At 38.0% G+C, this 27,388-nt stretch overlaps 1 protein-coding gene across 2 annotated transcripts in view; it reads left to right on the forward strand.

The window, feature by feature from the left end:
• The window catches only part of LOC150099355 (small ribosomal subunit protein eS10-like), a 32,385-nt gene extending 13,865 nt beyond the window's left edge, over positions 1-18,520 (forward strand). The window contains exons 4-5 of one of the 2 annotated variants that reach the window (XM_090403408.1): positions 11,951-12,009; positions 18,437-18,520. In XM_090403408.1, coding sequence (XP_090259534.1) covers positions 11,951-12,009; positions 18,437-18,472 — 95 coding nt within the window. In that variant the 3' untranslated portion in view covers positions 18,473-18,520. The remainder of the gene's footprint in view (positions 1-11,950; positions 12,010-18,436) is intronic. The other variant, XM_090403409.1, reaches the window with a different exon arrangement.
• Positions 18,521-27,388: the final 8,868 nt, after the last annotated feature.

Below are 27,388 nucleotides of genomic sequence, written 5' to 3' on the forward strand. Positions count from 1 at the left end.
CTTTCAGCAAGACAATGCACCATATCATAAGGTTGCTTCTGCAACTGTGTGGTTTGTGAACATGAACATCACCACACTTGACATGCCACCTCACGACCCTGATCTCAGCTCTATTGATCATCAGTGGGATGAATTGGTGCATCAGGTAAGGTCAAGGGAAGTCTGCTCCACAAGCCCAGTATCTCATTACATGCCTACAGGAAGAATATTCCAAAATTCCCATTGATTACTATCGTATGCCTCGTAGGATCGCTGCAGTAATCACAGCGAAAGGAGGTCCTACATCTTAAGGTGGGTGCCGTGGCTATTTATTCCTTACAATATTGCATCTGTTGACTTCTTTCCAAGCAGTGTGGGATGGTTTTGTGTGTATTTGATGCTGTTCTTCTCATTCATTTCTTCATTTGTACACATATGCGAAAGCCATTTGTCATTTTTTACTATCATCATCATCATCATGCATATCAAGGATTTAGGCATAGCCTGGCCTGTTCCAGTCTTAGAAGTCATCGTTTAAGAGGACGTCCTTGTTTTCTTTTTCCTGATGGCTTGTTTTGGTAATCTTTCTATTTTCATTCTTTGAATGTGTTCCATCCATTTATGTTTATATTTTTAATTTTTTCTAGTACTGATTCTTGGTTTAATTCTTTCATAATTTTTGTGATCAAATAGAGTATACTTTGCAGTTTTTCTCATTTTTAGTCTGGTTTGGTTTAAATATAGAGTTAATTACACCTGTTTTTAAATATTTTGCAATTATTACATTTATATCTTTTTCATTTTCATATGTGAATATACATCCTAGGTAGTTAAATGAATTCACCTGTTCTAAGATCTTGTTATCTATTACTATCTTAGTTCTTGGATCTTGTCCTTTAAAGGCCATTGTTTTTATTTTTCTGTTGATATTATCATACCATAATCTTTGGCTATCTCATTTAGATCTAAAATAGCTTTCTGTAAGTTATCTTCAGAATTTATGATTGTTATTTGGCTGTCGGCAAAAAGGAGAGTGTTTAAGTTCACTATAGGAGAAAGTTTAATACCTTGATGGAAATTTTTATTCCATTTTATTATTATTTCATTTAGGTAAATATTAAAAAGAGTTGCTGAGAGGGGACATCCCTGTCAGATTCCTTGGTTTACTGTAACATAAAAAATGAATTGTACTTGCCAAGAAATTATATTCTTGTTTAATTCTTTATCCAAGTCTAGGCAAACAAAATTGTCTGTGAAGTATTTTTAGATAAAGGATGAACTAGTCTTTCCTCCTTTGAGTCCTTGGAGATGTCACATGAGAATAATAATTTAAAAAAAAACTAGGGACCACAGTATTATCAAAGGTAAAGGGACTTGAAAGAGATCTTCACATCATCAAAGTTATTAAGTTGACCACCCTGTGGAGAACGGCATGGAGATCATTATTTAAAATATTGGTTATGTAAGATCATGATATGCAGAACCCATATTCAATGTTGTTGCTCTTCTCCATCATTGGAAAAAGTTTCATCACCACTGAATCTCTGCAAGCATCTTGACACGCTTGGCTTAAATACTACTCACTTGTGATTTTCAGTTAAGCAGTGCCATTGGTCATTCCTCAAAAGCTACATCACTGAGTGACTTGAATTGAAGTTGTTAATTTTTTTTTTAACCATTTCTGACTATAAAGTTGTTGGATCTTCTGAATGAAGTGCCTATCTTGCTGGTTGACTGTATTGTGCTTGGGCCCACTTTGTATTTATGAAAATAAATATGGCCAAACGTTTAATTGGAGTAGCCATTTGTCATATTCACTGTTTCAAGCTTTAAAATGCTTGTTAGGTATCCACTATGATGAATCTCATTGTCCAGTGTAAGACCACCTCCCTTCTTATTGGAGGCTTGAATTAGCCTGATAAAATTTCGTGTTTGGTCTCTAGAGTAGGGTTTCTGCACTATGTAAAAATAAATTAAAATACAAAAAAAAAAAAATTATAAAATTGATACAAATATAAATTAGCTCACCCATGATACAATATGTACTATAGGTTTGCAAATAACCTTTCGTGGGTGAACGCAACAAAAAGAAAAACTCGACTCCTTCACTTTTTGCAATGCATTGATGTGGAAGCCACGTACAGTGGCTTCTGCTGGCTTCCTCATCTAGCTTATTCTGACATGTCCAAATCTGATATTCCTTAAAATAGTCTCACATTCTATACAGAAGAGAGTAGTCTTCATGATGATTCAAGAGCTCTATCCTGTCATTTTCTCATAGGCATGGTTTCTATATTATGCCATTTTAATGGGTATTTTCACAGGCATTTCTCCACTGAACTAGCCACTATTATTTTTCTACTTTTCTCCAATCACATATCCTAGCCATCGCTTCTTCAGCACTAAGCGTACATAGTGCTCAGGACATTGCTTTTCACCTGTGCAACTGCTGACTGTAATTCTCCTGACATATTTAGTGGTGTACCACTAAATATATCAGGAGTATTACAATAGATTTAAAATCCCAAGGAATGCCATCCAGAGAAAGGAAAACCAATACCAATTAGTATTTCACAGATGCACTTCACTTAGTTTTTCATAAATGTTTTGTTTCTTCTGCAGGTACTTCTAGGGACATTTGATATCTTAAGCTAGCACTATTTCGACTTTCTTCCATGACTCTAAGAACTCTAGTTAACACATTGACTGTCCTTGTCAGTATCTTATACTGAACTGATTTCTTTCTCTTTCATTTTATTTACCATGTTCTTTGGATTCATCGCTTATTCTGTCTTCTCCAAAGACTACAACCTTTATCTACTCAAAAAACATTAGTTAATTCCTTCTTTTTCCTTAACCCTTTTGCTCACAGATTGCATTGTGCTATAGGTTTTGTAAACCTATTCAAAGTTTATTCAAAGAATCTTCAGCAGCTCTAAAAAACGTTCCTAACCTCAACAAATTTGGGTGCATGAAACTGCCCCAAATTTGGGAGACTTTCATTATGAGAACTTCAGCCCAACTGCGAAGACTACCAAATTAGCCTGCAAGAGGGCACCATTAGGACTTTAGGAACAATATTAGTTTCTTGCTTTCTTCCTCATTTGCTTTGTGTTAGTTCCTGAGTGCACATACCATATCTTTATGTTCCTGAAGATGGCAATGTGACGTTGCCGAAATATAGAAGTTATTCATTAAAGTTACCTTTAATTAATATACTTTATATGCGTTGTTAACTTTCATTTATGAATTTATGAATTAAAATAAAGCTGTTTAATTTGATGCATGATGTTAAACATTGTAAATTTTTGCAATTGAACATTATAGAATAAAAATTAAATAAATCCACTAATGCCTTTTATTCCCTTATAGGGAATTAGCGAGGCCATTTTAACCCTTCTAACTTTTGGAGACCAACAGGCAGTTCAATCTCCACAAGTAACCAATCAGAGACAGCTTGCCCCAGACTATCACTAATTATACACAGCTTCTGATGTAGAGAGGCAGCTGACAAGTGCTGCCTTCTCATGTTCCTTAATCTTAACACTATTTACTGTCTGAAATAGTGTGGGTTCTAGGGATGATTATTCTTAAGTTTATGTGGGGAAAAAACCCACTTGCCGTTGCCGGAGATTAACTCGGGAACCAGTTGGGAAAAAAAAAAGGCTTAGAAAAAGTTCCTCTAGTCGGCGACTAGAATTGAACTTAAGTTGCCATTGTTTATGTGGTTTAGTGCTATGGAAGCACATGCCACTTCTGCTGAACTACAGAGACATTCAGAAATTGTTATGCCAGCAGCACATGGGTTCCCAGGTAGTTCCATCCCAAGTACCAACTGGGCTCAGGTTTGCTTAACTTCGGTGATCAGACGAGAATTGGTGCTTTCAAATTGATTTGGTCGCTAACTAAAAACCCTTTTGCCTGTGCCAGAGATCAACTAACTCAGGAACCAGTCAAAGATAGGCAATAAAGTTCCTCTGTAGATGCCTAGAATTCACCTTAGAATTCTCTTCAGGTGGCCTAGTCCTGACACAGCTACAGGCTCATGTTACAAAAAACACATACAAAAGTACAAAATGGATATTTTTGTCTATCAAGAGTGAGATTTTATCAACATTGGGTCCATCAAATAATATGGTAAGCAGTTTTTCATGACTTAACTCTATTACAGTTCTCAACTTTTAAATTTTCACAATTTTTAGTTTGTCATGGTCTTCTTGAGTCAGTTATTCTCCTGGCCTGTTGCCACTGATGACCTGTAATTTTCAGATAAAAATATATGATCTTTGAATAAATATTATTCACTCCTTTCCTTGCACTGTTGTGTGAATTTTAAGAAGATTAATGGTATAAGTATTTCTAAAACAATATATATCATTACACTGATTTGACATTACTAATTTCTCATCTACAATTTTCCTTTCAATTAATCTGTTAGGATCCATTATTGTCAGGTTTGTCCTCTACAGAACTTATATCAATCCACCTAAATCTTGGTCTTCCTCTGGCTCTTTATCTTGATATAAATCACCTGTTTTGGTGACCATATCTTGGAGTAGTTCTGCTTTGTATTGAATGCTGACATGTTCCTTATTAACATCTTCATTTTTAACGATTCTGCTATTTATGCCATCTGTTAACTCCCCTGATTTTGCATATAACTTGTCTGTCCTCCATTCTTTGATCATTTTATTTCTAACCCAGCTCTAAAATTGGTTTGAATACTGTATTTTACAGCTAGTTTAGTTTTGACTAATTTTTCTCTTATTCTGCATAAATTTATTGATTTGACTCCTTATCATACCAACTTTGCTAATTCTGTTGTTTATTTCTGTATTTATTACTATTATTACGGGCAACTCCAGGGAGTCATTGGACTCATCGAGGGAGGCCCCAAATCATATTCATCACAACTATTTGACATTCATACAGTATCTATCATACCTCGCCTTAAACTCATTCACTGTCACAGCATCCACCACAGACTCAGGGAGCGCATTCCACTCATTCACTACTCTAAAAGTAAAGAACCCAGCTCTAACACCTTTACTAACCACACTTTTGCCCAGTTTCCATGGATGTCCCCTAGTCCTCCCACAACCAGCCCTGTTCTCAAAAATATCTTCTGAATCAATTTTATAGAAACCCTTCAGTAATTTGAATGTCTCAATCATATCTCCCCTCCTCCGCCTATCAACCAATTTTTGCAACCCACAAATCCTCAACCTGTTCTCATACGGTTCATTCCACAGACCTGCTATCATCTTGGTCACTCGCCTCTGGATCCTCTCCACCTCCTCCCCATCAAGAAGAAACCTAGGTGACCAAATCTGAGCACAGTAGTCTAGATGGGGTCTTATCAAGGCTCGATACAGAGGAACAATAACCTGCTTGTCTCTGCTTGTCATCGTATTCTTCAGCAACCAAGTGATTTGATGAGCTGTTTTGGTCACTTTTGCAATGTGTCCCCTAAATTTCAATTCCTTATCTACCAACACTCCTAAATCTCGTGCCTCATCAATTTCCTGGAGCACGGTTCCACCAATGCAGTAAACTGCTGCCAATCTTTTCACCCCAAAATGCATAACCTTACATTTTGCCACATTAAACTGACATCCATTCTCCTTAGCCCAGACCTCCAATCTATCCAAATCATCCTGCAAAATTTTGACGTCATCTGCATTCACTATTGCCCTACCCAACTTCGCATCATCCGCAAACAAATGAACTGTTCCTCTCAGATCATTTCCTATATCATTTATGAACAAATTAAACAGCAGTGGTCCAAGAACAGATCCTTGTGGCACACCACTAGTCACAGGCCGTCTTGTGGACTCTACTCCCGAGTAAACCACTCTCTGATATCTCTCCTTCAACGACCCTCTTATCCATCTCACCAACCCTATATCTATACCCATCTGCTCCAGTTTACTGATTAGGGTTCCATGTGGTATCCTATCAAAGGCCTTGGCAAGGTCCAGTAGTATCACTGTAAACCCATTACCCCTATCCAGTTCAGCCATCACTGTGTTATAAAACGTGAGCAAGTTACTGAGGCATGATCTACCCTTCACAAAACCATGTTGTCCCCCATACAGTATCCCATTTTCATCTATCCAATCCTGTATTCTTTTCTTGACTAATTTCTCTAAGACCTTGACAATGATTCCTGATATGCTAATCGGTCGGTAATTTACAACAGCAGTCTTGGAACCACCTTTATGCAGTGGAACTATTTTCCCCTCTTTCCACCCGCTCGGGACTAACCCAGACCCGAGACTCAAATTAAACAAAATGGTCAAGGGTACTGACAATTCTTTAGCTGCTTCTCATACAACACGAGCTGGTATACCATCCAATCCCACAGATGTATTGACATTGAGGTTATGCAATAGACTACTCACCACCACTTCATTAACCACAATTCCCGTATAATCTACTGGTTTATTCGTTTCTGCAATGTCACCACCTGGATGATATACTTTTGCAAAGTGCTCACTCAGTAACTCAACTATCTCAACTGATTCAGTTACCTCCCTACCATCGGCATTCTTTAAAATCAATCTGCCATGTACATTTTTCCTTTTACTTGCTACATATCTAAAAAACTGTTTAGGGTTCTCTTTAGCCTGCATGGCCAATGTTCTTTCGTAATCCTTTTTTGCTTTTCTTACCACACTCGTCACCCTTCTGGCCTGTGCTTTATACCATTCATGTGCCTGCCGGTCACCCTTCTCCTTAAATTCCCTCCATAGTTGTTTCTTTTTTTGCAACTCAAGCTTAATGGTGTTATTCATCCATTTAACCCCTACTTGATTTATTATTCGGACTCTAGGTATACAGTCAGCCATTGCTTCATGCAAGCACTTCTTAACTACCTCCCATGCACTATCAACTTCTAGTCCTTGCAGTTGTACATGCCATGGCACTGAACCAATCAAACTCCTAAGCTTGTCATACTTTCCAGCCCGATAATTCCACATGTACCCTGTCTTAATTGAAAATTCTACATCTTTAGCCACCTCCCAAGTTAAGACCCTATGATCACTCTCACCGATTGGTGGCAATGTGGTCATATTTGTTACAGCCAAATCCTCAGATGTAATTACTAGGTCAAGTACTCTCTGATCCCTAGTATTTTCCATTACATGCTGTCGCAGATAGTTATCCCTTAATAACCGCATAAAATCCAGTTCCTTCCTCCCGTGTGTCCTGTCCTCACTCCAATCAATGCGACCATAGTTGAAATCTCCCATAATAATCACCCTCCTTCCACCCATTTCTTCTATTTGCTTGTGCATACTGTCACCACCATCTTTTCCATCACCTGGTCTATAGCAGCACCCAATTGTATATTTAGTTCTGCTAGCCACAATCTCACACCAAATGGCCTCAAATGTGCTCTTTTCTCTATCCTGCAATTCAACTGCTATTCTCCTTGGCTGGAGCTCATCAGCTATCATCAACAATACTCCTCCCCCCATTTTATTCTCTCTGTCATTCCTGAACACACTATACCCATCACATTCAATCCCACTAGTTATATCATCTACAGTCAGCCATGTTTCACTAATACCTATAACCTGTGGTCTGGAAGTGCCAACCATGGCCAAAAACTCTTCCTTCTTGTTCCTAATACTCCTAGTATTAGTGTACATGAATTTAAGACCCCCATTAGCCCCTACCCTACCTTGATGTCTTATATTAACTATCCCACTCAGATTTGTTGTCCTTATTTGCTCTGGCATATTATATTCATTCTTACATTCAACTGCCTCCCTAAGGACTGTATCTCTACTCCCTCCCCCTAACAAATCTAGTTTCCCTGAATTTGCACATCCACTACGTTCAGCAACACTTTCTCAAGTCTTCTTACACCGTAACCATTCAAATGCAAGCCATCCATCTTATATAGATCCTTTCGCCCATCAAACTCACTCCACACATCCACAAATTCCACACCACTCGTCATACATAACCCACGCATAAAGTCATTTGCAATTATAGCCCTCCTTTTAAACATTTCACTGTCATACCGTGGCAAAAGACTAATCATTCTAACTCTCTCACTCTTTTGTTTTGCTACCTCAAACAATTCATTCAGGTCTTCTATCATTTCCATTTTATCTCCTTTCAAATCATTCGTACCTGCCACAACAATCATTTCTTTCACCCTTTCCTTTTGCTCTCTAATAGACGCAGTTATGTCCTTTATGGTCGCACCAGGTTGGTACGATTTTGTCAAATCCTCTACTAACACACCTCGTACTAACGAGTATCCATACAGCACTCTATCCTTCATTTTGTTCATGTTCACATTCATACGTCTATTTTTCCTGTCATACCTTTTATTATTGGTTGGTTCATTCACTCTACTTTTGTTCATGCACTCTAGCTGCTGTTTTGCTCTTTCTATCGCACTATTCAACAACGCGATCTCACTCAATGCATCTATCTCATCTTTTTTGTTCTCTGAGAAACCATTTATACTATCATTCACACTCTCACAATTTTCATGTACAACCTTGCCGTTTCTTGTCATATCCCTGTTTCCTTCATTCTGAAGGTTGATAAAAATATCACACTCACGATCCGAAATACACTTCAATTCCGCATTCTCCCTGCATTTTCTACACACATTGAATCCTTTATTATCATCTAACCACACTCCGACTGCACTCCGCAAAGCATACATTTCACAGCTAGTACACTGACTCATTTCTTTTATGCTACCGTTCTTTGATAACGATGGCGAACCTTCATTACTGGCCGCCATTTTCCTTCGCACAGGTGCCATTCTTATCAGTGACGTGTTTTGTCAAATTATACCCTAATCTTTAATAATTATTCAATTAATAAATAAGAGGAAAAAAAGTACAAACATCAGAACATTTAAGTACTAAATATAATTAAATAAAATGAAATATAACTAAATACAGTAACTTAGCTTCGTTTTGTCTTCCACTGTTACGCGTTCGATTCCGACGGTACCAAAATATATTATATCGCGACAGCAACTAACTTCCAAAAAACAACCACTGAAGTACACTCGTATTCAGAGAAATAATTTAGCACTCAAAAACGTAGAAAAACGGGGGAAAAAGCGGACTATTCACCGATTAAAAATCACTTTCTTCTGCACAGCTCAAATTCACCGCCACGTGCTACGGCGACCTTTGTCTTTAGTTTGTTTAGTTTGTTATCTTCGCTAAAAAGTACCTAATTAGCTGAACTGTCTTATTTTGTAGGTTCTTCATATCAGGATGCAGTTGATTTCAGTTTTCCTGCATATTTTCAGTCTTTCTATTACTGAATTGAATTTCATACTGAATTGCTGTTGTTCAATTTAGCTAATAGAATCCTGCAGACTTCTAATGGATTTATTTAGAGTACATCTGCTTAAAGTAAAGATCTGGGTTGAATATTTCCAGTTTTAATATCAGTCTTAATGCCACTTTACATCATAATGTTATCCATTTGGATGAGGAATAACAGTGGAGATAGTGCACACCCTTATCTTACCCATGATTTCACATCACATCCTCTCCCTGTACTCACTTTCTAACTACTGCTGTCTTCCACCTTATGCTCCATTTATTCCATATAACTGCAGCTTTTTCTTTCTTGGCTCCTTGTTATATTCCCATTATCCTGACAACCTCTGTTGGCATGAATTCAGCTTGTTCTTTTCTGTTTTTATTACATTCTCAAACTGGCTTACACTCAATAAGGAATGTGGGATTTAACATCTGACCAGGCCTTCTGAATGCAGTGCAGCCAGTGTGAAAACCTTTATACCTCTATGTATTTGAGAATTTCTGGTAAAATATATATCTTCAAATGCTTTTCCACATTTCAGGTTTCTGATGGCTTTTTCTACCTCATATATTGATATGTACACTTGATCGCATTCTTCCTGAATATTTTCTTATCACTCTTCTATCAGTTTCATTTAGCACTGTTTCAAAGCAGCTACTCCAGACATCTTGAAATTTTTATTTTTTTGTGTCATATCTCATTCTTTGTAAAGTACTTTTTGTGCAAATAAAAAAAAAAGGCTTAGTAAGGCTTAAATTCTTGTAACTGTTGGATTTGATCTATGCATATATTCAAGTATGTGTACAGTCTTGCCATAAATACTATTGCAACTTTCACACATCCTGTTCTGCTCAGAGAATTGTGCAAGCCTGATTATGTTAGTGGTGTTGTGTGCAGCCAATATTCACATGTTTATCAGTAGAGAGAGTTGTCTAGCACTTAATGTGCAGTGGTAAATTAGGAGAATTGTGTAGCTTTAATAGCACTTCATAAGGTTGGAATGCAACCACCTTTATTTTCAACATGCTAAAAACATTTGGGATTAGTAGAATGTTTGTCTCAGACTATTAACTGTTATAACAATACAGAAGACTTATCTGACTGCCAAAGAGTAAGTCAACCACACTGCATTAGAATGCTTGTGTGGGCTGTCAAGGCACGCTTTTGCTGTAATTCTGTGAGAGTTCACACAGTGATCTCACGAGAAATGAACATTTTGCAGCAAACAATGTCGTATGTATACTAACTGATGACCTGGAGGTGAGAACCTATCGTCATTCTACTGGACACCTTAACATCATAACTTATATGCCATGGTGATAAAGACAGTTTTTCAGCAGTACATAAACAACAGACACAGAAATGTCCTCTTCACTAATGAGAAGATTTTTCACCATTGAAGAGTGGTTTAACTGCCAAAATGATTGACTATATGTCCCAGGTGGTCACACAGCACGTGTTATAGCACCTAGAATTCAGAGGTCATCAGTGATGGTTTGGTGAAGGGTGATGTATCAAAGGGTTCTGAGTTACATTTCTCTGAGAAAGGAGTCAAACTTCCTCCAAAGTGTATCAAGACATCATTCTGGAACCTGTGGTACAGACCCTGAACAACACCTTGTTTCACATTAGGCAGTGAAGCTTCCAAGTGGACTCAGCCCCTACACACAAGGTGAGGACCACACAACAGTGGCTGGCAGCAAATGTGCCCAAACACATATCACCATCTGATTGGCCATCTAGAAGTTCTGATCTGAATCGTTGGACTTGTGGTGGGAGGTTCAGAGAGTTGGCTGCAAGAAACGACACCCCAGCATTGTTAGCTTGAAAGTAGATTTGGAGTGAGCAATGGTAGCAGCTTTCTGTTGTATGTTCTGTCTTCGATATGTGGCCTCAAACTTTTGGTGTGTGTGTGTGAAGGCAAAAGGGGGACATTTAAATTATTGAGTACTGTGCATTATATGCACTTTTTATGTGCTGTAAAAGTTGCAACAGTATTTATGGCTAGACTAGGTATATAAAATATATCCCAGATGGGGATACGTTTTTCTCTTCTAAATTTGATATTAATCTCATCTCATCTTCCTTTTACCCTCTTTTACCTTGCGGTGTCAAGGGTTTATTAATCATTGGACTTCAAACCGTTCACAGGATAAGGTGGTCAGCCCTACGCCCCAGTGTATCCTATGTCCATAGTGTTGAGTTCTCAAGGCCGGTTTGCCTGCTTTGCAGGATGAAATACCCCAGGATAAACTGGGGAGAAAAAAACCTACTGTCCGCACCCAAAACTGGCTAACTTGGCTATGACTGAGGAAGATCCTTCAGCTCCTCACATCGTCGATGGGAATCGAACTTAGGACACTCCTTCTCCAGGCATATGATTGTGAAGTGCACAGCCACTAGGCTAACTGCTCGGACTTATATTAATTTATTTAAATATAATTTATGCTTATAAATGTTATGTGCATGCATTCATGCCATGTGATCCTTATTAAGGATCATGGCATGAATAAAACTTGCTTCAAATTCAACAATATTTATTATTTCTTTTCTCCTGTACTCCAACATGTTATACCCATCAGAGTAAAATACAGATTATTGAAACCAGTGTAGTGGAAAAAATTCATCATATGAATTTTTTTTTATTATTCAGTAGATGCAGCAGATAAAAAAGGTGAAGTTGGTATGGGTGCTGATACAAGGCTAGAATTTGTAAGTTTTATTTTATTCTATTTTTTTTATTTGCTATCGATATGTATTCATTCAGGTTTAAATTCATGGAAATTTTTAATTAAGTATGACTTTATAACTTAATGAGAATGAAAATTAGCCATAGATTGCATACATACTTTATATTGTCACAGGTTTATATAGATAAAAATTCCATTTTCTAGCTTTAGAAATGTGATTTTAGCAAATTACATTATCTACTGAGGGTAGAATTTGTTTATTGTGAATTCCATTTGCAGTGAGAAGTGGCCCACATAAAATGGATTTTGCTGTGCACATTAATTTGAACAGAAGTAATAAAGGCTTTCAACTGAAAACAAGTTTTATCTTGACACTTGGATCCTCCCCTCACCCTTTCCAGGAAACTTGTCTTGTAAAACAATGTTAGACGTACATACATTCACAAAGCAGAATGTGGTAATACTGTTGACTGTATTTACCCTGGTTTTAGGCACATTCATTGAAACATGAGCCATACAATGCATAGACATCAGTTTATAACATTCGTGTAATCTAAGCAGTAATTGCTCTGGAAAGATGACTGGTTAATTTTTATGTTTGAGTGCATTCTCAAGAAATGTGGGCTCACATCCGCTGCAGAAGTCTGTAGGCTGACTAGTGAACACCAAACGTAAAAATGCAAAGTTGTTGTGAGGTATATCTCTTTCTTTGTATACAATCCTTTTATCTTGCATATGTGGAATGCACATCTGGGACAAAGTTATGTACAAAAAATAAATAAAACAAAACTAAATATGGGAAGTAAATGTTAAGTACTTAAATGCTTACATGCATTTCTCTCATCATTATACTTCCTCTGAGAAAGTTCCAAATTTTAGGAATGGAAAGTAAATATCTTATACTGAAATGAGTCTTGAGACTGCCATTTTAGAATTAAATGCACATGTCTGTTCTAAGACATACCTTGGAGTCTATTACATCTTTCTGTAAACTGCATTGCTGAGAATCAGCTATGGATCTTCAGTTGATGAAAATATAAGAGCATCATGTTAGGAATATGTTTTCTAGTATTTTTGCAAAAAAAAAAAAAAATCCCAGAAAACATTCCTAGCATGCCCTCTCCTCAGAAGCCTGCACAATGATTAGAGTACCACTTCAACCTAGAAGTGCTTAGAAAGCATTGAACACTATCTCTAGGCGTACGGGTAATCTCAACAATTTGATGTGGAAACAATTGGCCAGTAGTTAAAGGGTCTTGAGGAAAGTTCTTTGTGTTAGTAGTCCAGTGTTCTCAGTTATCTCATCTTCAAATGACAACTTTAAATTAACCTCTCTTGAATGGGATGGTGTTGACTGGCTTCTGATACAGCATAATGTAATTATAACTTCAGTCATCCACCTAGCAGGTTACTTTTCCCACTGATATTGGATGAGTGAAGGATTATAGTAGTCTATCATTATTCAACTGTGAAACTTTAAATAGGAACTAAAAGCTACATAGCTGTTGTGCTCATAAGTCAGACTGCTGTGGTGACTTGCACATTTGGGAATCTTTGTATTCAAGGATATCACACTGCACTGTTTTCTAGTTTTGTAGGAGGTGTGAATATGGCAGAAGCTTCAGGCAATCTGAATAAAGTTAGGTGACAAGTGTTATGATCTGATGGGGTTTCTCCTGGTATGGACTTTGTGTGTGTGAAATGATGAATACTAATAGATATACATTTCTTGATAACACAGCCTTTACTGTATCACTGCAGACCATATTTCTTGTAACATGGTTTGAAGAAAATATCAATCTTGACTAGCCTACACAGATTTGATTATATAGAGAAACCTGTAGAGAATTCATGACTAAATTTAACACACGTGAACTACAGTAGTAGGTTTTTTATTACGTAAGGATGTACGTTATCCCCTCTGTTATTCATTATCTATATGGATCATATTATGAAGGAAAGTGGTATTAAACATGATATCAAAATTGGAGATGTTAATGTCAGCTCTTTGCTTTATGCGGATGATGTTATACTTCTAAATAAATCCGCTACAAGTCTCCAAGATTCTCTGAACTAAATTGAATAGTTGTTGTAATAGATATGGTATGAAGGTCAGCAATAAAAAGACAAAGACAATGAAAATTGGCAGAATCATTGAAAATGTCAACTGTGTTGTGAATGGAGAACCTGCGGAACAAGTAAAACATTTCAGCTACTTGGGCACGATTTTTACTGAAGATGGTAAATTAAATACAGAAATAGACAACAGAATCAGCAAAGCTGGTATGGTGGGAAGTCAATTGAATAAATTCATATGGAATAAGAGAGAAATTAGTCGGGACACTAAATTAGCTGTATACAAGACAGTGTTCAAACCAGTTTTAACTTATGGATCTGAGAGCTGGGTCAGAAGTAAAACACTTGACCAAAGACTAGAGACCGCAGATATGAGAGTCCTGAGAAAGATTATAGGCGTGAACAGATGGCATCAATGGCAGTATCATATTAAAAATGGGGATATTAGGAAAGAACTTGATATTGTCAGCATTCAGGAATGCGTTAGCAGAGCTAATCTCAGGTGGTATGGTCACCTAAACAAAATGGGCGAGGAAAGATTAGCAAAACAAGTGTTCTCTGCCAGGTTGGTAGGAAAACGATACAGAGGAAGACCAAGATATAGGTGGATTGATACAGTACAAAGTGCCTTAGACGATAGAAATATAAGATCTGATAATGTTGGAGTCTTGACAAGTAACTGACTGATTTGGAGGAAAATTGTAGATAGGAAGTTAGTAATGATATAATTTTTTCATGTAGTACTATCGTATCCTGTACACCCCTTGTGGGTACATGGCAGGAATTTGATGATGATGATGAAATATTTCGTCCTAGGTATCTTAGGACATCATCAGTACAGTATGACAATACTACGAAGGACAAAAACAAAGGAATCCAAATTGTGTGCAGTGGCACATTGCGGCCTGAACTTGAATTAAATTAAAATTAATTACAGTTAAGTTATTATTTTACACAATTTTGTATGATAATTTCCCATACTTTAGGGATGACAAGAACATCATTGCGGTTTAGGTTTGGTCTGTGGAGTAGGGCTTCAACACTTTCTTTATATAAACGTTCATGTTTATATGAAGATCTGTGTAGAAGTTTTGTCTTTTTCCAATGGATCTTCTGGTTTGGGTTTTCAACTCCGTGTTGAGTGAGGCCTGATTTATGCGGTTTGATGAGGCGGATATAGTCTTGATTTCCAAAATGCGTTTAAAAACTGATCTACCTGCCTGTCCAAAATAAGAGAGTTTACAGGAGCATGGAACGTCGTATACACCAGGTAGTAGCATAGGTGAAAGTTTGTCTTTAGGCGAGGGTAACAAGTTTTGGATCTGGTTGATGGGTTTGTAAGTGGCAGCAAGATTGTGTTTCTTCATAATTTTCGAGAGCTGTTCGGAGATGCCTTTGATATAAGGTATGGGAATCATGGGGTTCTTGTCTAGGTTGAAGTGCGGAGAAATTGCTGATGATTTTTTGAGTTGTTTTGAGATTGTAACCATTTAGAGTCGCTGTGTTTTTAATTATTTCCAATTCTTGTTTTAGAGAATCCTCGGAAGAGTATAATCTGTGTTCTCTGGTTACCAATCATTTAACGATGCCAAATTTTTGAGAGGGATGATGAGCTGAAGTATTGTGAATGTAGCGGCTTTGGATGTGTAAATTCAGAAAGGGGATGCCTTGTGGGGATTCTCTTTCTAATGTAAATCTGATGCAAGGATGAAGAAGGTTGATTTTTACTAAAAACTGAAGTAGCTCTTGTTCAGAATGACTCCAGACTGCAAAGATATCGACATATCGAAGCTAGAGTTTTGGTTTGGGTTTGAATGTGAGGATTTTTTCTTCTAGATGTTCTATAAACAGATCTGCCAAGTTGGATGACAAGGGACATCCTATTGCTGTTCCTTCCTCTTGCTTCTTCCATAAAGAAACTGTAGACCTATTAAATCAAAAATTTCCATCCGACATTGTTGAACTTTTCAAATTTGTTATCACTGCTGGTTACTTCACATGGAAAGGAAAAATCTACAAGCAAGAGGAGGGAACAGCAATGGGCTCTCCCTTGTCACCCAACTTGCAGATCTGTTTATAGAACATCTAGAAGAAAAAATCCTTTCATTCAAACCCAAACCAAAACTCTGGCTTCGATATGTCGATGATATGTTCACAGTCTGGAGTCATTCCGAACAAGAGCTGAAAATCAGAAATATCAGCTGAATTCTGAGTATAGGAAATATGGGAAGCTGAGTTCAAGGTCAAATTGCGCAAAGAGCTTCATAACATTCTTTGAAATCTCTCCCTAATTCAAAAGGACCTTCAAAATATGTTAAAGCTCTTTGCATCAATGCAATCTCAATCGAAATGATGTTCTAAACTCTGGGAAATGGTGACTGAACTCTCGTTGATAATCCAACTTTTAATTGTAAATATGTATTAACATATCTAAAGTGCTTACACAAACAGGTTGTGTACAGTCATTTAATGATATTGTCCATATACCGGACACCAGCTGGAAAGGTTGAAAATCACATGATTACTCTTAACATATCCAAGATGTTTGATTAGGTCTGGCCTACTTACAATCTGCCATCATATAGTTTACCATCCACTAAATGACTTCTCGGTAATCTCAAATTTTATAATTGCCCTACAGTTGTTGCATTGGATAGTACATTTCATTCCTCTTTTTCATTTTTAGTGCTCACTATATCCCAAGCTAAAAAATCTCATAATTAATATTTGAGCTTTTCTGTATTTTCTTGAGAGCACAATGCTTAAGAAACCGCATGGCCTTTGCTATTGTCTTTAGCTTTTCCTTGAATAAACACATCACATCTATATCTCCTCTGCTATCATCATAAAACTCTCCTTTTCTGCTTAAGACATTACTTCTCATTTTGGGTGGTGCAAATGAGAAATGATTCAGCATATTACTTCAAACAGGGGTAATTCTACTTTTACACCCTAAATCTTCCTATACAGAATATTGACATTCCTCCATACAGATAAGTGGATATCAAGAGAACGTTAGCCTATGATATGAAATGAAAGAGCTCATTTCGTGTGCTACTATTAAGTAGAAATCCTTTCAAGGGCTATTTTTTGCAGTCATGATTCAAAAATAAGATTGGAAAATTCTTTTATAGTTCAACATTGTAACAATGACTAATTCAGAACAATTTAGATTATAGCTGGTGCTATCCTGGAGAAAGTAATTAGGTTAAATGATGTCTTTCCTTCCCAGTGAAGTCATTTTCTCTTCAATGTTGTTTTTGCTTTATGCTTCTGTATGTATTATACTGCTCCACTAAGCACGAACTGCCACTCTATTCCTCTACTTTTATGGAACATGTAAAACACTCAGTCGACTCATTTTTTAAAATGTTAATTTGCTGTTTCTAAACTGGAATATTTAAAATATTCCTGAGTGGGTTAGGTGGGGGCTTTCATTTGCCACATAATCTGGTCTCTCATCACTCTTCTCTGATCTTTTTCTTCCATGTTGGATGAAATTGGAGAAGGATAAACTGTTAGGTCAAATAAAAAGTTGAAAGCCAGTTCAGCTACCATTTTTTAGTTCCCCTCTTTCCATTTATCCTGCAAAACATCTGGATCACAACTCCCTCCTATCGCTCCCATTTTCACTGCAGATGTTGTTTTACTGAATAGTAACATTTTACTATTACAAATAAATTAAGCATGTCAATGTAAGTAACATTTGATTTGTGTGGGTTCTGCATTAGCTTGGTGTTCCTTATATATATATAAATAAATTAATCATATTTCAGGTATTTATATTTTCAGAGATTTCCTGAAGTTTTTGACATTTCACTAAACATTATAAACCTTCACTTGGTACTTTCTTTTTTTCACCCCATCCTATAGTACATTGATGTTGGATAGGTGGACTAAGGATTAAGCAATCTGAAAACCCTACTCTAGTAAACATGGGACCTTGAAAACCATTTCAGGCCTCCAAATAAGTAGGGGGTGGTACACTGGGCATTTACTGACTGAAGACTTGGTAATGTCTGTGTCCACGTTGAGATGGAGAATGGATATGCTATCCACTTGGCCAACCAGGCTGGTTTCACTCAAGCCACTGCAAGCTTCTGCCGTTCTTTCTCGCTATGCAATAAAATTCTGCCACCTAACAACACTTCAGTGTTGCAGAGTGCAAACATTACCATTAGGCCTACCTATGGATTGAAGTTAATAAAAACTTGAACCGTAATATTTTAGCAATCTGCATAAAATTAGCCATTAAAAATTGATAGTATGAATTTTTTCATTATTTTAAAATGCATTATACTTTAAATGGACAACTAATAACTTTCATACTTTCTGACTAGTACTTATGTGTTTATATTTATTTTTTGTTACAGAAAGGAGGATTTGGACGAGGAAGAGCACCCCAGTAAATGTAATACATGGCATAATCCTGAATAAAAATCGTTGTGTAAAATGTGTTTAATGTAAAAATTAATTTTGATTTTTGGCTATTCATAAAATCTGTCAACTTGTTTTGTCTGTGAGGAATCTTGCCAATTGAACTTATATATATATATATATATATATATAATAAAATTGAAAAACCTTAACAACCCACTTATTATGACAGGTAAATCTATAAATGCTTTTTGGGAACTAACACTGAAATTACTAAATTTGTAGTAATGTGTTAACACTGTATAAGCAATTTGAATTACTTAAAGAGCAAGTCTGTCTCACATGCAAGTTTAGAGTAGGGCAGCAGAATTGTTTTGTGGGAAATTCATGTCACAAGTTACAGTAATACCCCATCTTGTAATGACTTGCTCATATGATGTTGCGTTATCTCGTTCAACGGTTTAGCAACATCACACATGTCAATCAACTGATGCTCAGTTTTCATGAACTGTTTTTAGCTATTGGTTGCTACATCTGTTTTGGTGCTTTGCTGTGAATTATAAATGGTTTATAACTATTGTTTTATTGTTAATAATGGCAGATAAAATTCAGATTAAAGGTGTTGCTTCCAGTGAAAGAAAACAAACTCGATCTAAACTTGAACCTTATTGACAAAATGGAAAAACTTTTAATGGTGTAGATTGAATAAATTAGTTGGCATGTCTCTTTAAGCCAGCTATTCAGAATAACTTTTGTTTAAGAAAATTATCTTTTTCATTTGTATATTTGAATGTAAATACATATCATGACTGCTTAACACCATTACCTGCATCTACAAGTGAAAAAAAGGCGTGATTTGTTATATGACAGTAGCCATGGAACTCACTATTATAACCTAACGTGTTGTAACAGCGCTGTATAACATCCCAGAAATTTTTGATTACTATGTGAAGAAAATGCATCTGTTCTTATGCAGGATATTTGCAGTCAAGAATCAGTTTCTGATCTAGCAATGTATGCCAGTACAGGGTGGGGTGCATCCCAAGAATTCTGCATAAAGTAAATGAATGTGCTAAACATGGGATACCTTTTGACTGTTTATTTTTTGTTTTTATTTTTTTATAGACTAAGCCTTATTTGCTTGTTGGTGAGTACAGGTTTTTGATGTAAATCTGTCCACTCTGCTGAATTTTTCCTACTCAGGTAGTTTTGCTCTGGTGATGGGTGATTTTCTTTGCTGTGAAGGGACTGACACCCACTTCTTTAATTTTATCCTTAGTTTAAATTTGTATCGACACTGAAAACAACTTGAGTTTTTGTATCCAAATGTTATGAATTCAATGGATATGCCAGTATTCGCCAAATGTATTCTCACTGTTGTGACTGCTGTCACTCATCTGTTGACATGTTTAAACTTAGGAGCCTTTGTTTTGGCCCAAATGATCAAAATAAATTGGTCCTTTTTGACATTTTTCTTTATGGTGGACAAACTATGGCAATTGCTCCTTGTATTTATATGACATGAAGGAATAGAAGTAACAAATGGACTTGTTAATCCTGCTAGTTACAATATATGAAAGCTTGTAAACAAGCAGTATATGTTTTAAACAGACTGTACTCTTACACTAGTTGGGTGGAGATAATCATTGACAACATATTTTTACAAGCATCTATGTTGTGATTGTATTCAGATAGCTCCTGTTTTTGTTTCCCTTTTCTTTGGGAAGGTTTATCATTTGTATTTTTTCAGTTCCAACTCTAAAGACCAAATATGGAACTATACCAAGCCACTTCTCCGTTAAAGCAAGGTTTCAGCTTCACACCAGGTAATGAAATTCATCTATCACTTTAAGACGATCGCAAACATCCATACTTGTGAGATTGACTGGACTGGTTTTCCCTTCGAGTCATTTCTGACTGTAGGTGGCTTTGTAGGCATTGCCCACAAGGTATTCCTGGTGATATTTTTACAGGTAGTTCAACATTGCTTTCCCCAATCCCAGAATGGCATATGGCGGGGTCGTATCGTATTCATGACTAATCCATGTGTGTTCACGGGGCCGAAACTTCCGGTCTCTTTCCTCACGTCACTGACGGGAATCAAACCCAGGTCTTTCCGACCAAAGGACTTCGTCTTATACTGACTAAGCTACGGAGGTTCCAACCTACGAGATTAGAATTCACATGTTGGTTGGAGTTGGGCACAACTGCAAATTAGGCTAGCTATGTACTTGAAGAAACACACAACCTATTTTCAATTCATTCCGATGATTATCGAAAATTTACGTACATAATGTAAAAAGTACGAGGTCTAGAAGAAAAGTAACGATTTTTTTTTTTTTTTTTTTTTTATCCCAACAATTAGCAGCACTCCATGTGATTCCCGCTCATTCTGTTGGGAGGGTTAAACACATGTTTAGTTATCGTTTGTAGGAAGCGTCATGTCCGATGTGTTTCACGAAAATAGAGAAGCGAAATTCTTAATGCGTTAAATTTTGTGTTGAACTGGGCAACAGCTTTGAACAATCCGGTAGCACTGTTGTTGCTACCGGATCGATAAAGTTAAGCGGACGTATGGTAATGATTCTTTATCATGTGCTCAACAAAAAAACATGATTCATTGTTTTTTTGCTAACCTTTGTGTGGTCCATCTAGAATTTGTACCTTCTGAAGTTACACAAATTTACTACAAAGAAACCCTCGAGAAACGAAAAATGCGTTCGGGTGCGTTTCGAATTGCGAGTGATTGGATTTTGCATCACGCCATCATACTCACCCGATTTGTCTTCGTGTGATTTTTCCCCAAGAACAAGATGAGGGGTGCCTGTTTGGAGACGGCCATAACAGAAAAAATTCATAGGAGGGACGTTGGAGCCATTGCAGAAAGAGTTACTTTGGAAGTGGCTATGAAGTATCGGACATTAAATGAATATAAATGAATATACGAGTTTTGTCTCATTACTTTTCTGCTGGACCGTGTATATCGATCAGTGAATAAAATAATTGTTAGAAAACAGCAGAATGTAAATACACGACACATTTTAATGATCTGCTGCTCCATCAACCCACATGTATTCTTGCCACGCCTAGATCGACCACTGGTTAGTCCCTATTCCTAATCAGTTACCATTGATTGGCTGTGTATATGTAGCAAGTTCAATTCTGGTCGTGGTCTAGAGGAACTTTCACTGAACCTTCCCCCCCCCAGACCGGTTCCCGATTTAGTGGCACGAGCAGGCGGGTTTTTCGGCCTGTAAACTCAACAAAATCCACCGTAGAACTCGCTGTTTTTCAGACAGTAAACATAGTGCTAGGATTATGGACAACAAGAAGAGTGCACTTGTCAGTTGCCTCTCCATCGGATTTCATGTTTAATTAGTAATAGCTGGGCTAGCTATTCTGGTTGGCTACTGTTGAAATTGAACTGCTCCTCAGTCTCCAAAAGCTACATATGGATAAAACAGCCTCCCTATTCACTAAAGAGTTAGCTATATTTTGCGAACAAATCTTACATAAGTTTGTAACTGCCATCAGTCATAGAGGATCACATGTTATTTGCGCTAGCCAGAAATTTATGGGACAATATCACAAATGTTATTTGTTTTTCCAGTAATGAAAGTATTTCTGTTCATGTTTCCTTCTCTCAAATTTAGCATTCAAATGTATCTTAAAACATTCATGCCCATTTGTCTCGCACAATGTACAGTTGATACCCAAACTATACGGTTTTGGTCAGGATTTATCAGTGGTTTGTTATAACGATGTGTGCTATAGCAACGTTTGATTACCTGCTAATGGGGAAGGACAAGGAATTATCTATTTTTATCAGATTGACATACTTTTGCAATGTTTTTATATTGAAGCCAAAGCTTGGTTCAAGGGAGGAGAAAGGAATCTGTTTTAATGTGTATGTATATCCTGGGATCCACTTGCTGTCAATGTGAAGGTCATATTTAGTTTTCATTTTATGCTCTCTTTTCACTTCTACTTTTTCTCAGAATTTGGATATCTGTCTCTAGGCTTTAAATGTCTGTTTATTTCTAATCTAAACTCACAACCATACGTTAAAACTGATTTGAACAGTTATATATATGGCTAGGTTAGCATTGTCTCTTCCAATGCTAACCTAGCCATATAAGATGCCAAGTATATTTATTTCTGCATTAAAATGTGTTTCAATACAGGGAATATTTTACTTATTCTATGGACCCTTTCGAGAATGTCATTTATTATTTTCTGTTTCAATGATTTTGATGTTTTCACTGCTGATTTTCATGTCAAATTTGTTAGTGCACTTAATTAAAATTTGAAGGTTTGTACCAGTTTAAGAGTCTAAAAAAGGAGCTTATCCCAGATTATGATATATCAGGCCTAATTCAAGATTTCATTCACGTGATCCAGAATACTCAGGATACGATCACAGCAAAAAGAAAAATCAGACTTGGGGAAAGATCAATCTCCACCAGTAGTCTACAGACAGCTGGTTCAAGACTCACTAATTATAAGCAGCTTCTGATGAAGAGGCAACTGACAAGTATCGCCATCTCTTGGTCTATAACACAATGTTACTGTCTAAAATGCTACAGGCTCTATGGTAAATTTTCTTGAGTTTACAGGCTGAAAAAAACACTTGTCTGTACCAGAGATCGACTAACCAGTATAAGAAAAGCTTAAAAAGATGAGGGATTACAGTCCAACTTTGGATGATCCAAAATTCCTAATCGATAATCGATTGATAGTATTAATGAAGTGCTGTAGCTAGTTGCAGAAGTTACCTTGTCTACATTTGCCAAATCTATAGGCACTAACGAGCTAAAAATATTACATACAGACTAACAATACAGATAGAATGGGAGTTCATATCTCTCATCATCGACCTCTTTAGAGAAATTTAAAGTTGTGCTGAGGGTCAGCTTGATAGTAAGAGAGGAGCAAGAAAGGTAGAGATGATAGTAGTAGGGAGATAAAGGGGCCTCAGTCGATCTGCTTGGCCATACTCAATAGTACGAAACCAAGCAGATCTCTGACAATTCCTCCCTCCATCCGTTCTTTTTCAGCTTGCCCCGGTCAGTCACCTCTTCAGGTGTCTGTCCGCGGAAAGTGGGGAAAAAACACATGGGAGAAGACTCTTACACACATATACACACACCTATACTTATACAACACATATACTTGTACTTATTCGACACATATACACTTGTACACACACATATACTTTATACTTCTATATCTAAGTTTACACTTTCATACTAATAAATTTGGAATTTTGAACAGGGGGGGCGAGCCCGGCCCGAGTGATGCGACTCACAAGGAGCTGCACCGCCTCGCAGTAAGCCTTCGCTGCACAGGTTCGCCGGCCTTTATTACTAAATATTCTAATTTTTTTTTTTTTTTTTTCGGTCTACTCCAGGGGTGGAAACTTCTCTCTCTTTGAAAACTTCCTGGCATACTCCATTAAGGTTTGTGGATGTTGGGTCTTCATTTCTACCTGTGATAATGATTGTATCAGGTCGCAAAATGCGTTAGCCTGCGTCTGGTTTAGTCGTAGATGACATTGTACGGGAGCTGGTTCAGCCTTGGTGATGTCAGCAAAGTATAAATCTCCCCATTTAAAACCCGTACCGTTCTTAGAGAGTATGAACGATGGTTCCCCTTCTGTAGTCATCTTTTTAAACAGCTTGTCCCTTACATATTGGGGTTGCTTCGAATTTTTCAAGATAACAGAGCCGTTCATAACCGACTCTTCGGTAGGTTCTGTTTCTTGTACGTTGTGTCTTCTTCTTCCGCTGCGGACTCCTCTTGAGATGAGGATTCCTCTTCTGGTGTGGTTATCTCATTGGGAGTATCTCTTGTTCTCTGGGATTCTGGCATCTCTATGTTGGCGGTAGCCACTTCTTTTTCTGCTGTTGGGGTTACTTTGATTGTCTTATTTGTTGTGTCTTCTTGTGGGCTCAGGGGCCGTTTGGTGGAGTCAGAGTTTGCCTCCATCTCTTCTACTTCTTCATCCCTAGGTTCGGTTGCCGTTGTCAATGTGGTACCCTTTTCCTGTGGAGTTGGGAGCGGTTCTTGTATGCTAGGTGGTGGCTGCATCACTGGTGTGATGGTGCCACCCATCTTCTCTGCGTAGGTTGTCAGGGAACAGGCGTTTATCTTGTGTTCTTTAGAGCTGCATTTGAGACATGCTGCTTGGCATTGTTCCAGGGTGTGGCCTGGTGCTAAACAATTCCTACATTTGGATCTGGGGCAGTTTGCTCCGAGGTGATCAAAAGCGCCGCATCTGAGGCATTGCTTCTTCACCCCGGGATAATTTATCATGATCCGGGGAGATCCAATGAATATAAAATTGGGGACCTCCGACTTCATCTCGAGAGAGATGGTCACCTCTCCCGACTTCCATCCGGGGTTGTCGGCGTCGTTGTGGACTACGATCCCCCTCACTGTTCCCCATTTGGAGAAGATGCTGCGGATGATTTCTTCATCTTCTGCGTATTCTAGTGGAAATCTTTGGATCTTCAGTGTCTTCATAATGCTCCCAACAAGGAATGGAGATATTTTGGTTTCTCCGCAGAAAAAACCTTGGAGTAACTTGTCTTTGGATTCCATGTTTCTGACTACCACCTGATATCTTCCGCCGCCATACGGCGTAAAACCAAAGACGTTTTCTTCGCCGACGCTATTTGCGATGGATTTTGCTATCGCCCGTGCCGGTATCGTGGCGTTGCCCTTAATTCTGCCGCACACACGGCAGAATTAAGGGCATCTTTCTAGAAAGCAAGGGGGGGGGGCCTAACTAGTCCCACCACCAAGTGTTTGATCTTGCCCCAGTCCGGGGTTTACAGTAGATCTGGGCTCGACGCTTAGAGATCAGGGTTCCTTTCGGTACCCGTACTGATTTCAAGCGTCTAAGAACAGATACTACGTTTTGCTCTTAGTCTGGAGCTCTCGTTTAACGCCGTATTCTTAATCTTAGCCAAAAGGCCGAGAAGCGATAGAGATACAGATACTTGAAATAGGAGATGCCACAGAGTCAGATTCTGAACATTTTCAGGAAAATGAAAAACATTTACAAAAAGTGCTGCAAAAATTGTCAGCAGGTTCAATTGTTGTGAGTAATGAACATCCCCGAACTTTATCCGAGGTTCTGGATAAGTATGCGAATACTCCACAAGATGTGCACGGACACCATCATGAGCATAGGGCATCATGTCATGTAACGAGTTGGTAATCAGTATAAATTGAAAGAATGTGATGCTCCCAAGTCAGTGGAACTGACAGAGTTTAAGAGGGCATTGTGATAGGATACCACATTGCAAGCCTCTGTTGGGCAAAATTTGTGCAATTCCAGTCTCAACAATCCGTGATATATATCATATACTCAGGTGAAAGTGCAGAGTCAACTGCAAGTGCTATCTACAGTGGACGACCGAGCACACTCACTGAACGTAACCGTAGGGTGCTACGAAAGATGTAAAAAGCGCCATTCGTTGGATAATATGCGGAGTTCCGAACATCGACATTGGAACAAGAATCTGCAGAAAACATTCAGAACCGTGGCTCACAAATGCAAGACCCACATTACCTGAACCAACATGCAGCTTCTTCAGTGATGAAAAAAGTGTACACGTAGTGGGATGTGGAAATTATGGAGTCAGAAATCACGCTACACCCTCTACCGAGCAGATGGACAGGTATGACGGATGATGAACGTCTCTTACCAGAGTGGGTAACCCGGACTCTTAAATTTGGAGGTAGCAATGTAATGGTATGGTTCTGGTTTCGCATCAGACGTCTGTGGTGCTATGAAACAACTCCGATTGGTATCTGAACATTCTGGAATGCAATGCTTCGCTTAGTGGTCTTTATTGAAAACTGATCATGTTCCATGTCATAAGGATGCTGAAACTATAGTGTTTATGGATATGAAGGTCATGCTTGACAGGCATCCACAGAGTTCTGATCTCAATCTTGTTGAACATCTGTAGGATGACCTGAGCGTTGGGTGCGGTCAAAGTACGTCCATCCCACAACAGTCCAGGACTTCATTACATTCTGCAGAAGAATAGTCCCCTTTACCACTATCGTACGCTTGTGAAAGTATGCCCTACACAGTTGCTGTAGACATCACAGCGAAAGGTGCTACATGGCGAGGACGCCATGAGTGTTTGTTCTTCACAGTATATACAGGGAAGTTCAAAGTCCACGTACACACTTTGAGGGAAGGAAGAGAACATCAAAATCAATCATATTCACATAGGAAAGCATGACCGGAAAAACCACCGGAAGGGACACAAAGATACAGAAATAACAGAAGGCAGTAAGTAGTGTAAAAAAAAACTTTATTAGGCGTGACTGAACAGGTCAATAGTAGTTGGATACATGATATGGGTTTTACATCAGGTGCTTAAAGTTACGATCATTAGCAATGATGCATGGCTGACACCGACGACATATTGATTGCTGTACATTTTCGATAACACCTGGAATTTCCTGAATATTAGCAGCGTCGATGACGATTCTACCACGAGGTCCATGTCAGAGGCAACAGGCGTTTCGTACACCATGGCTTGAAGGTACCACGCAAAAAGAAATCAATACTCGATAAATCAGGCGAGCAAGGGGTCAACCACTCCCAATCCATCGATCCCCAAAGGACCCATCCAAATACTGATGCACAGAAATGCCAAGATGGGCTGGAGCCTCGTCGTGTTGGAACCACATCTGCCGATGCACAGTCATTAGAACATTGTTCAGTAAATCCAGCAGAACTTCTTCCAGAAAGGTCTGACATTTCTGGGAGTCCAGTCAAGGTGGTAACATGTATGGGCCGATTAAACAGTCAGCGATGACACCTGCCCATACATTAATGGCGAAGCGTTGTTGTGCAGCATGTGATCGCACAGCGTGTGAGTTCTCATGGGCCAACACGTTTTAGCATTGTGGTGACTGAA

The sequence above is a fragment of the Typopeltis vanoorti genome, chromosome 14, assembly GCF_054136105.1.
Source record: "Typopeltis vanoorti isolate ZY-2024b chromosome 14, IOZ_Tvanoo_1.0, whole genome shotgun sequence".
Lineage (NCBI taxonomy): Eukaryota > Metazoa > Arthropoda > Arachnida > Uropygi > Thelyphonidae > Typopeltis > Typopeltis vanoorti.